At 34.1% G+C, this 13,115-nt stretch overlaps 1 protein-coding gene across 2 annotated transcripts; it reads left to right on the top strand.

The window, feature by feature from the left end:
* The first annotated feature begins 7,250 nt into the window (after positions 1-7,250).
* Positions 7,251-12,732, top strand: LOC110606978 (probable L-ascorbate peroxidase 6, chloroplastic/mitochondrial). 2 transcript variants are annotated; one of them, XM_021746012.2, is made up of 12 exons: positions 7,251-7,605; positions 7,967-8,077; positions 9,058-9,178; positions 9,262-9,362; positions 9,441-9,528; positions 10,322-10,389; positions 10,471-10,557; positions 11,400-11,474; positions 11,564-11,641; positions 11,723-11,827; positions 12,134-12,196; positions 12,316-12,732. In XM_021746012.2, exons 1-11 carry the CDS (start codon positions 7,363-7,365, stop codon positions 12,182-12,184), a joined length of 1,128 nt encoding a protein of 375 aa, XP_021601704.1. In that variant the 5' UTR covers positions 7,251-7,362; the 3' UTR covers positions 12,185-12,196; positions 12,316-12,732. The 2 variants fall into 2 exon arrangements, with proteins under 2 accessions (XP_021601704.1, XP_021601705.1); XM_021746013.2 differs by having other exon boundaries at positions 7,307-7,605; positions 7,920-8,077.
* Positions 12,733-13,115: the final 383 nt, after the last annotated feature.

Here is a 13,115-nt window from a genome sequence, read left to right as displayed (position 1 = left end):
ACTCAAGGTTATCAACATCAGGAAGCTTTGGACTTGCCATGGAAGAACAAGGAAGCGTACCTGAGAACACAATGGGGTGAAAAATGCAGAAGGAGTTGCAGGAAGACAGAGAGCAGAAAAGAGCTAGTTTCTTCAGAAGACAGAAGGAATTCGTGATGAAAGGCAATAATGAGACGGCACGCTGATCTGAACAGTTTTGTCGTGGAGCGGCGCGATCATTAATTACCCTCGAAGTTTACCCTCTCAACGGTTAGATAAATAACCGGTGAGAAGGTAAAGGGGCAAAAAGATGATCGATGGACTTCTCCACATCCGTCAAAGGCCAGATCCGTGATTACAGCCCATCAAACAAAAGCCCATTCGCCACCTACATAATACAAGCCCAACTCGCCAGTCAGAGCAACTTAGCCCACAGGAACAACTCAACCTGCAAAATTCACCACCTCCATGGTAAATACCAAGGAAACAGAGGGGCAAGTCAAGAAAAGACTCAAAAGTACAAGCAAATGGGAGCATGATAAAGGTCAGACTTGCTCATCACTTAAAAAGTTATAAGATTTGATTTATCGTTATTGAACAAAGGCTGCGAGATCGGAAAGAGGCGACAAGAGCACCTCGGGATCATACAGAGCTGAGAGCTCAGAAATTAACTCAAGGATTAAAAGGCCGAGCTCACAGGTCGGATTAGTCCAGCTCGGAAAACATAACTTGAGAGCTCGGTCGGCTAAAGGAGGCTCAAAGCTCAATCCATCAAGTAAAGACCGAGCTCACAGGTCGGTTAGTCAAGCTCGGAAAAGTAAACCGCCCGTCCAGTTGGTTAAGTAGGCCTGAGGCTCGGCTCATCGACTAAAAGCAGGAGTTCGCGAAATACGGTCAATTCAGCTCGGAAAAAACGGAACAAAAGTTAGTTGGCTAAAGCTACGAAGAAAAGCAGTATCAGTACTTCATCCATGACAGAGAAAGAACAAGTATGTGTAAAAAACAAGAATTTCATTAAAAGAAAAGTACATTACAGCACGTTACAAAGGCCTACATTACAGAATGGAAGACTATCCTTAAAGGATTTACATATCCGGATACTTCATCATCTACGATTATCACCTACCCTACTATTCTAGTCTTCAGTTCGGAGGACTTCTCGCAGCTCGGAATGTGAGTTTTTCAGAAAAGGCCAAGATCTGTCTCGCTATTATAGGGGAACTGAACAAGTTGATTCCCATAAGTATTTCTCACTGTTCCCCTATAATAGGTCGACACCCTGATTGCCCAGATGTGATTCACGATACGTACGGACAGGATATAATATCCGAGCTTGTCCGTATGTACCATGAAAACACGGGCTTTCTAGTTACGGCTCCAAGGAGATCGCAGAGCATACATTCGAAGGCATCGCCAGAAGCTTGACTGAGTGCAGCAGATCTCAGTCTCGCATAATACTGGTACTTCACATCAAAGGGAACAATAAGTTGATCATTCTCTCCACTTCCATTTATATCAAAAGAAGACGACGGGGGCATTGAGGAAATTTCCTTTTTCTTCTCGGAAGAAGGAGCAGACCTCTCATCAGCCCAGAACCTCTTTGGAGCTCGGACAGCAAACTGAGGAGGAGGCCGGCCAGACGACCTGGGTAAAACAGTCTCAGTAGCTTGCCGAATAGTCCCACCCATCGGCCGTCCTACCAGAAGGATCTCCAAAGCACCGTCCAGACTCCTTAGAGGTAACATCAAATTTTCAAGAATTTTGAACTGACCCATTCTTATCTCAGGTACTGCAAAAAGTTTCAAAACAGAGACAAGTCAGAAACAATTCTCCATCAAGATGATAAAAGCAAGATTAACCTCTGGGGCAACAAAGCAATGCAAACTCAAGCTCACCTCATTCCGTTTGAAGAAGGCGTCAAATGGATCCTTTGCAGATAAAACAGAACCATCAGAACAATCTCGCTGGAGGAAAAAAGCAGACAGAGAAACGGAAAGGAAGAACCTCTTGTTCCAGCAGAGGATTTGAGAATGAAGAAAAGTTAGCGTTGATATATACCCGGAGCCTGAGGCCTTAGCACGGAGCAGAGCTATGCTAGACTCTAAGCTAACGGTGTCAGAATTTTAAAAGATAGTCATGGAAAAGGAAAGAAAGGACATGTCCAGATAATGATGACAGGAAAACAAAGACAGCAAAGAACACGAAGAATGGAGAAAAGCCAGAAAGGGGAAAGAGCAGATAGGATTCGGAAACTGCACAACGACAGAAAGATGAAAGGATGTTATTAAGGCACCTGAACACGAACAGGCGCGGTCATAATGGTTCTTGATATTCACCCCCTCGGCAGTAGGAGCAATAACTACCGAGAAGGTGAAGGGGCAATTGATGACCGCTGGATTTCTCCATCCTGGCCCAGGGCTTTGATCATAGCCAAAAGCCCATCTTGCAGAGGCCCACACACCTGATACACGAGACAAGCCTGGTTCGTGCCACCTTCAAGGCCGGGCTCAACCAAGCTTCTTCACTTAGATCGGCCCAGTCCGTGACTAGCAGGCCCTCTCCTCTCAGACTCAGCGTCCGGCCCGACTCTCGGCCCAGCCCAGTATCCAGAGCCATACTAAGACAGCCTAGCAGATCCGCTCGAACGTACGCACGAGGAGAATCAGAGGCCGTTACGCATGGAGCAGGCTGCTGATACCCTCGTACACCCGAATCTGTATGTCAGAGACGCGTGTCCCAATCATGGAAAGGCCTTTACACGTCACCAGCAAGCATAGCGAAATGGATAAAAGGGGAACCCCCTCCCCAGAAAGTTTAAGTTTTATTTTTTTCAATACCAAAACCCTTGTAAAACCCTATTCTATTGGATCTCAGATCATCAATAAATATTATAAAATTAATAATAATATTTTTATTATAATTAATAGTACTTTTATAAATAATTATTAAAATAGGTTTACTTAAATTTAACAATTTGAAGGTTTGAATTCAATAACTTTAAATTTTAAATAACATGTTGTAATAATTTAATTTAATTAATAAATTAAATTATTATTAATAATATTTTTTTTATTACGATGCTGTAGTATAGATATACATAATGAATATGGTAAATCTGCAAGACAGTAAAATGCCATTTGCTTTTGGCAAAAGGTTCAATTACAAAAGGCGAATCGATTTAAAAAATTAAAATAAAACCGTTTAAGTTTTCGATTCAATTAATATTCAATTGGTTTAAATTGATTTATACCAATTTCATTAAACAGAGAATTTACCATTTGCATTGAATTAGACTAAACTTTAATTTTTAATTAAACTGATTCCAACTACTGATCCGAACCAATTTTGACGACCATGGTTCATACCCCATAGCGTACCGGGCTGGTGGCGGATAGGCCGTTCAGCTACTTCAAAGTTAGGTGTTTCTGTTGGAGCAAACTTCGCGCGCTTCCTTGCAAAATGGCTTGTGGGCGACTGCTGATTGATATCATACAACACAAACAGTAACCTTTGCGCAGTTAAATTTAAATTAAAATAAATTAAAAAAAATCGATATATAAATGCAAATGTTCCGCATTTATTGCTGGTCTCTGGTTTATTAGTCTCTCTGAAATATCATATTTCAAATGAGATTTTTTTTTAAAAAATTATGATTTTAATTATATTATCGATTAATTTCATAATTTAACTTGATTGAATGGCTAACTTATTTAAATTTGATTGGAGCATTCCTTAATACAGAGGAATAATGCATTCAGGAATGGTCTATGCAATTGAAAAGTCAATGATTTTAGTTGTTATATATTATCACTGGTGTTTTACTGGAGAATGATTTAAATAATTATATAATTTATTTGAAAATAGTAATGAAAATCGTGAGTGATTAAATATGGATAAAGACAAATTAATCCAACAATTTTCTTTAAAAAAAATTCCAACAACTTCAAATTAAAAAAAAAAAAAGAAACGTCTAGAAATATTTGAAAACTTTTATTATAAAATTGTTTCCTAAAGTAAAAAATTATAATAATTAATTTCATTAGTTAATAAATAAATAAAAGTAATCCAGACATAAAGATTGTTTAACAACTATGACCTGCCGACACCAACCGAGAATAAAGTTGGCACCAAAAAATTCTAAAAATTAGGTAAGCTTCGTGGCAATTCCACGCGTGAAAAATCATTTGTAGATTCGATTGGCACCTACCTGGGTCCTCTGTCTGAATGCAATTGCAATCAACCCAAGCTGATCTTTCACATTTAATTAATGTTTTAAACTTTTCCATTTAATTATAATTTAGGTATTAATCGATTCAAAAAAAATTAATATTTATATTATTTTATATTTTAATTTAAATATTTAATTTTTAAATAAATTAATTTAATATTTATATTTAATTGTAATTTAAATAATTTTTAAAATTAAAATTAAATGTAAGTAAGTTAATTATTAAATATAGAGTTTATTAATAATTTTTTTATAATAATAATTATAAATACTATTACGATAAATATATTATTTAATTTAAAATAGTGACATATATAAAATAATAAAATAATATATTTATTATAAAATATTTATAATTAGTAATATAAAATAAAATATATTTACTGTTAAATCTGTGAATTATGTATTTAACAGTTAAATTATTATTATATTTGGAATTAAATAAATTATTTAATTATAATTAAATATAATTTATATTTTTTATGTGAAATTAATTTATATTTTAATAATAAAATATTATATTTGATATTTTATCTAAATTATTATATCTTAATTTTTAAAAATTAATTAAAAAAATTATGCTCAGATATAAACGTTAGTCAATTTTTTTTTTGTTTTTAACAGCAAATATAGTTTGCATTGAAACAGTCTAAAATGCCACAATTGCATGATGAAAACCACAAATTACATATCAAGTCCATAGCCCATTGAATACAATGTTCAATCCAGAAAGAACTATCCGATCCAGCTTAGAATCCAACAGACCAAAGCGGCACCGCATCAAGAAGAAGGGAATCTTCACCGCCAGCACCGAAGGGACACCAATTGTTCTGATCTCATATGCAGCAATCCAAACAAAAGCAGAGAAAGCAAAGCCAAACCAGAAAAATCAATAACGCACGTGATCACACTGCTACAAATTATCAACATGCAAAACAGAAAAAATAAGGAGAACAAAACTAACATCAGTAGATCATCGCAAAATCAGACCATATATCTCCAAAAACAGCCGAATGACACCAACAAAACAAAATCAGAGGCGATCATATCTATAGATGAGAGATATTAGAATTGCGAATCCACCAATGGTATTTTCAGTTTATTATATTTATTGGCAATCTATTGGAGGTAAAGATAAATTCTCTGGCATCGATTATCATCGATCCCAAAATTTTCCAATATCACCCGCTCGAATCAGAGTTCAAAACCATCCAAAAAAAACAAAAAAAAACGTACACAAACATTTACAACAAAAACAAACTGAATATATAGACCGTTGACTACATCCACTGCTAAAATGCAAAAAAATCTGCCATTGGCGGCGAAAAACTTAACTTTCTCGACTGTTACTCTCTCTCTTTTTTTCTTTTCTTTTAAATATTATTTTAATAAATTTATTTATTTAAAATTTAAATATTTAAATTAAAATATAAAATAATATAAATATTAATATTTTTAATCATTTGGTCGAATAATAAATGTAGATATTTGATTCAGTTTACAGCAGACTCAGCCTGACTGAAGGCTAAAGCCGTGAGTGTAAATAAGCCTAAAACCATATATAATTGGGCTACGTGAGAAAGAGCAGAAGGGTCTTCTCGGACCAAATTTATGATTTTGCAGGCCCTATTGTTATGCTTTTTTCGGCTAGGTATATGAGAAATGTTTCCCAGCGAAGTTTTATTTTGAATTGAGAATTTTATAACCATTTAATTTAATTAATTCTTAATAATTATTTTATTTTAAATAAAAGAATTAAATTATTTTAATTTTAAAAAATTATTTTAAAAAAATTAAAAATTTACATAATTTTATAAAAATTCATTCAAAATCATTAAAAGCTTATTTATATTGAATGAATCAATTTATCGTAATAGACGCATTTTACAATCGTTTTAAAAGAAGATTTAATTCATGCAAGTTTGATCAATAATAATAATAATAATAATAATAATAATAATAATAATAATAATAAAAAAATACTATTAAGCTTTTATAATTTACTAAATTTATTTCATTATTATATTAAAAAATTATTTATTCTGACTTCTTAATTTATAATATTTAGTCCCTATATTATTTAAACTATTAATAACATGTGATATAACTAAAATGACATTGTATTTAATTAGTTCTTATAATTTTAAAATAAAATTATTTAGTTCATATAATTTTAAATCATAATTAATTACTTTATATAATTTCAAAATTATAATTATTTAATTATTTTAATTTAAATTCACAACTATTTAGTCCAGACAGTTTACAAAGGCGCTCCCAGGATTATTATATTTATGGGCCTTGTTTGTAATCCTGTATCAGAGCTTTGGGGTTTTATCTTATGGAATGGAAATCTTAATGGTGACCAATAAAAAAAGGGACAAATCTGCATGCCATGTGAAACATAAAATCAAAATTCGTAAGGATTTGTATTTCCTTGGCCCGACATAAAGTTTTGTATTTTATTGGTTGGATCACATTTTTCAACATTGGAGGCGACTTTTTTGTGAATGGAAACGGAATCGTTTTGGATTTGGGTGCGTTTTATTCCATTTGTCTCTATTTGGGTTTAATAATTATTAGACAAATTTTACCAATCCCAAATTAACACTTAATTGACTAAAAACCAAACAACACTTCGATTTATTCTTATAAATTCAAAGCAATAAAAATTAGTTTTAGTCTTTCAATATCATAAATAGTCTAATTTAATTATTTTGAAGTAACTTTCTTAAGTTATGTGATTTTGTTTAAAATTAAATTTGAGATCTTTTAATTTTTAATATGAATGAATTAAAATTCAGGAAATAAAGTTTAATTATTAATTTATCTAAATTTAATTAATTACATAAAGCTAATTGTCTAAATACATCACGAGTGACTGACTAACATTTTATCACAATAAAAGAAAGTAAAATAGTGTGTGAAAGGAATCCAAATCTTCAGTCAATTCCACACAGGAATTCAAATTCAATTTCTCAACACACAGCAGTCAGACTCTTAAAAAATAAAAAATTCTATTGGAGATTGGAAGCAAACAACAAAAGAATAGCTAAATATTTAAGCCCAACCCAATTCCACAGAAGCTGCAACTCGTGCGCGCCATAGGCCAGGGCCACTGCAGCAACAAATAGAAGTCCAATCACAAATTGCCAATGGCAGACTGCTTGTCCCACTTGACACTATCGCCGTCGCAAAAAACAATGGCTTCGCTAACCGGCGCCGCCTCTTCTCGTCTTCTCCCCGCCGCTTCTCGTGCTCGAATCCATCTCTCCTCACCTTCTTCTGCTTCTTCTTCTCGCTCTCCTTTATCTCTATCCTCCTCTTCCTCTTATTCTATTTCTCCTCTCAAATGTCTCCGATCATCACCTTTTGTTCCTCATTTCTTCTTAAATCAGGTCTCATTCTCTGTATATTTATGCTTACACGTTAAGCCACTGTTAGCAGCGTTTTCAAAAAGTGCAGGAAAGATAAAATTGCAGCAAGTAAAAGTGCAATAGACCAAATAGAAGTGAAATCCCATATATAAAATTGAAAACAAATAGCCATAAACAGGCTTTACAAGGCAGTAACCAACTCCTATGTTAGGAAACACTAAACCACTAATAAAAGGAATGGTTAAACGTAGGAGAAAATCACTAAGCTATTTAGATCCGAACAAAACGGAAATTAATTATTTACTGCTAACAAAGCTTGGTATTGGTTTTTGTAGTAGTTGTTGGTTCTTATCTGGTGGTTTTGGTTTGCTGTGGAGTGCAGAAGCGATCGTCGATGAGTACGGTAGCTGCGGCGTCGGATCCTGTTCAGCTGAAGAGTGCGAGAGAGGATATTAAAGAGCTTCTCAAGTCTAAATTTTGCCATCCTATACTGGTAACTTCTTTTTTAACTATGAGTTTTTAGGTACATTTACATGTGCTCTTTCATTTTTTTTTAGTTATCTGGTAGACTTGCTTTAAAATTTGATTAATTTGTTAGTGGAATGCTCGAAATTACTTGGTAAATGTAATTTATGTGGCTTTATCTAATTAAATTTTCTCGTCTGGAAAGTGAAGTTTTCCAAATATTGAAAATGTAAATTTAGGTGAAGTTAAGTATAGTTGACTCGTTTGTAGTTGTGTGTTCTCCTGTTAAGTTGCTATATTAAGCAATGCTTCTCGAGAATGCATGACGCGTCGTCATGCATATAATTGATACGGTTCATCAGATCAAGAAGTTTGGTATTTTTAGTCCATCTTTATGTAGTGCATGAAAATGGTGATATAAAAAAAATGTGAATATGGAAACTTTTTTTTTAAAATAGAAAGACTGTGTTGTCTAATTAGCTAATATATGAAGAGAAATGTAGTCCGATTGAACATAAGATATGTAAAAAGTATAATGATGCATTTATCTTTATTTTTAAGTATATCCTCCCTGAATCACATCCTATTTTTTTATGCAAGGATCTTATATCCCCCATCGTATCCTTGTTTCTTGCACATCTCATAAAGATTTGTTTTTGGACATATACAACGTTCTTGTCTCTTTGGGGCAAAAGAAACAGATATAACCAAGAGGAAAAAGCTTTTGGCATTTGCCCTGTCAAAGAATTATATTCTAAGTTGTATAGATTTTTGGGTAATGCATCGAATGGTGCTTTGCATTGTTCTTCTTTATTTTTTTGCAATTTACGTCTCTGAATTTTTAACTGACGACAAAAGTTACTCTTTTACCTTTTACAATCTAAACTTGTGAGTTCTATTACTCTTGCCTGCCTCATAACACTCGACATTGATGCTTACAAGTCACAACTATTGAAAAGGTTTACTTTCTTTATGATTGTTTTTATTATTTCCATTTTACAATTACAGGTTCGCCTGGGATGGCATGATGCTGGTACATATAACAAGAACATAGAGGAGTGGCCAAAGAGAGGTGGAGCCGATGGTAGTATCAGATTTGAAGTTGAGTTGAAACATGGAGCCAATGCAGGTAATTTTTTTTGAACATTATGCCTAAGTTAGGTTAGTTTATAATATAAAATTTGTTCCTAATGGACTGGCATTTCAATTCAGGCCTGGTGAATGCATTGAACCTTCTTCAGCCTATCAAGGACAAGTACTCTGGTGTGACATACGCAGATTTGTTCCAATTGGCCAGTGCTACTGCTATAGAGGTCTTTATTTCTCTTAACATGGATTAGTATAATGTTTCACTTATTCTCAAAACGGCATATTGATATTTGCAATTTTAGGAAGCTGGGGGGCCCAAGATTCCCATGAAATATGGAAGGGTGGACGTTTCAGCACCTGAAGATTGTCCTGAAGAGGGGAGGCTTCCTAGTGAGTGAATTAGTTTTGCATTTGTTGTATTACTTGTGTAACGAAGGTCTATTTCCTTTTTATTGCCTCCTTTATAAGATGCACTCTTGTAAAATCCTGCTGCTTGATATATGCATATAATCATATATATGTGTGTGTGTGTGTGTGTTTCTTTGCATTATGTGATTGAAATGCCTGATCTCCAGCAAATATTCGATGTACTGTACCAGCATACCTTGTTCTGCCTATCAGATTTTGGAGTTCTAGATGGTTCTATATATTTCTAAGGAGTATTTTAATGATTCCATATACAAGAATATTTGTGAAAACTCATGGTACAAATATATCAAAAGCATAGATGTCAAACTTTTCCTTGGAAATGTTAAGCCAATTTAGTTATGGTAGAATTAAAATAAATTTAATTTCATACTTGTTGGCAACCATTCACTTTTCAGTTAAGTATGCTTGTTCATGTATGGATGTTAGTTTGTGTTCTTATTTATTTATTTTGTGGATTTGAAGCTCATTGTTTCCAGATGCAGGATAAACACTGTACCCACTGCATGGCATATTATGTTATTCTCAAGAATTTTGAATATCAACCCGAAACTATCCATATCTGATGTTTAAAGATGAACTGTGTCTTTAGCTGTCTTGCACAGTTGAAGTTATCAAATTTCAGGCCATTAGATTCATAGATCATTTCCAGATTAGTTTGTTTTTGTTATACATTTGCTTTTGCCTATCACAGATTGCTTTAAAACTTCTGCGTCAAAGTAGTGACTGATTTTGACAATATTAATTTAATGCTTAGGTGCTGGCCCTCCTAAACCTGCGGATCATTTACGAGAAGTTTTCTACAGAATGGGTTTAAATGACCAGGTAACCTTTATTGAACGCAGACTTTATTATTGATGCTATCTTGATAAGCATCTGGCGCTTGTTGAATTATTTTATCTGCAGGAAATAGTTGCATTATCCGGTGCACACACCCTAGGAAGGTCCAGACCTGACCGCAGTGGCTGGGGAAAACCAGAGACAAAGTATACGGTATAAAAACCAAAATCAGCTGATTATTTGGAAATAGTAATTTTCTGTGCTGCTTACGTTGGATGATTGTTGTATCCTATCTTCAAATGAGGATTGGAAATTTTGCGGTCAAATGTTTAGCATGCAATTTATTTTGCTTTATCACCCGATGTGCAAAAGGTTCTTTTAGCTGCTACCAAAGCTAAGTAGCTAACATATCCTCTCTCTATCTTCTCTTTTGCTCTCCCATGTACGCTAGCATGCCTCTACGCTCTCAATTTGTATTGCTAAACCCTAGAATTTCTTCTTTTTGCCGTTGTATAATTAGTTGTCGCTCATATTGGTATGGTTTTGGCTGATTGATAGCAACAACACAGCCAAAAAGTTAAATAGCATAACCTCATAGGATTTAGGTGGTCAAAGCTTGGCTGGTAATTTCTTCCTTGTCTTTGAAAAGTTCAAGAAGCGAATGGTGTATGTTAAATAACACAGAATTATTCTAATGCACGACTGCTGGTAGCTTTCTTAGGAGAAAAGTGAAATGCAGTTTGACATGCTAGATTTACCAGTTCAAATTACTTGTTATATATATACATATTCTGACACGCACACTCATCATTAATTCCCTCTATATTTAATTGTTTAAATATATGATATCTAGCGTTTCTATCGGTTGCCGTTTATGTGCATGTGCAATTAAGCGTACATAGTCTGGTTTTTTTTGTCATACGTATCAAGGCCCTTTTGTTTCTTTGCGTGGAATGTGCCAAAATGTAGCTTGACAAATGAATAAACTAGTAATAACTTCCAATATTAGAAACAAGAAGAGTTAGATTTTTCACATTTTGCATTGTGCATGACAGAAAAGTGGACCAGGAGCACCGGGAGGACAATCCTGGACAGCAGAATGGCTGAAGTTTGATAACTCTTACTTCACGGTTTGCATTCAGAACTCACATTTTATATTGCAAGGAGAAATGGAGGGGTGTTAAAATTCTAGCTTGCTGAATGAGATTTCTCCATACAGGATATCAAAGAAAGAAGGGATGAGGATCTACTTGTATTACCAACTGATGCTGTTATCTTCGAAGATTCTTCTTTCAAGGTCAATTAATTAATGCTTCGAAGTCAGATATGTAAGAGGCAAAGAAGAATATCAGTATCTAAGCAATTGAAAACTTTGCAGGTATATGCTGAGAAATATGCTGCAGATCAGGAAGCATTTTTCAAGGATTACGCTGAAGCCCATGCGAAGCTCAGCAATCTTGGAGCTAAATTTGATCCTCCTCAGGTTTGTTATTATGAGTATCATGAGCACTCGTCTTTTGATAATAGATTCTTGTTTTATTTGAACTCTATAGTTCAGCGTGAATTTATATTCTAAATAATGCCCCTGCGTTGAAAAATTTTTGGAGGATCCTGGAGAAATTTTAACCAAAAATATATAACCCAATTATTTTCTATGAACGGATTTGAGATTATTATGCCTGATGTATACAATTCTCAGGCTGTAAAGCCTTTGATTGATGACACAGTACTTGGCATGTGTAGCGGGTAACTTAAAAAATTTATTGATGAATCTGAATTTGGTGATCAGGGTATTGTGTTAGATGGAGTTGCAGGAGAGAAATTTGTGGCGGCCAATTAGTCATCTGAAAAGGTTGTAAGCTATGAATTCTTCATTATATTATTTGCTCCTCGATTTTCTTGGTTGCATGAAAATTTGTATGGATGAAGCTAATGTTTTGTAAATTGTTCACTTTTAATTATTTGCTGCAGGATTAAGAAACAAGTACCTGGTTAAGTAGTGCAGTACCTTTTAGTAACATTGGAGAAGAAGCTGTTTGCAATATTATGAATACATATCTAAAACTTGGCAATCCAAATGAAGGAGAAAGGAATAAATTCAGTATGTATTGCCCATTAGAATTGCAGGGAGAACTGCAGAGAATATGAAGCAGAAAATACGAGGGTGGAAGCCCAGATAGACCTATACCGTCTAACTATTTTCTAAATATCATGATTATGATTGCTGTTTTAGCATTTTTAACATCCCTTCTTTGAAATTACGTTTTTTTTTTTTTTTATTGGAAGATCATTAAGAACTAGCACTGTTTTTTAGTGTGTAACCGTGCATGCTAATATAGTGAGCAAATGCCAACTCTTGTGCTTGTTGAATGATTAATGGGTTTCTCCTACCTACAGGTTTTTAAAATGTCCATTGATAGAAATAGTCTCTTTCTGAAACTCTCCAACTTGTTTGGAGAGCTGCACCGTTAATGCAAGCTTTGGTTCAATGGCATCATGATTGCTCTTCTTTTTTTCCTTTGTAAAATTTGACTTGTTTCCATTTTTTATCACTGGAATTATACTACTCAAACATTAAAAACCAGTTCAAGTTCATAGATTCAATGAATTGGAATTGCCGATGCCAGTCCAATTCTGAACTGGTCCAATAGCAATAAAGGTTAAATAGGTCTTGGCTGCCATCAACATTGAAGTTTACTGTCCAAGGCCAACAACAAGCCCATTAAAGTTAGGTTTTGGGTTCAAATCTCCAAAATCATTTGATTTCCTTT

Source organism: Manihot esculenta, chromosome 18 (assembly GCF_001659605.2).
Source record: "Manihot esculenta cultivar AM560-2 chromosome 18, M.esculenta_v8, whole genome shotgun sequence".
In the NCBI taxonomy this organism is placed as follows: Eukaryota; Viridiplantae; Streptophyta; class Magnoliopsida; order Malpighiales; family Euphorbiaceae; genus Manihot; species Manihot esculenta.
This window is presented reverse-complemented; position numbering and strand designations above follow the sequence as displayed.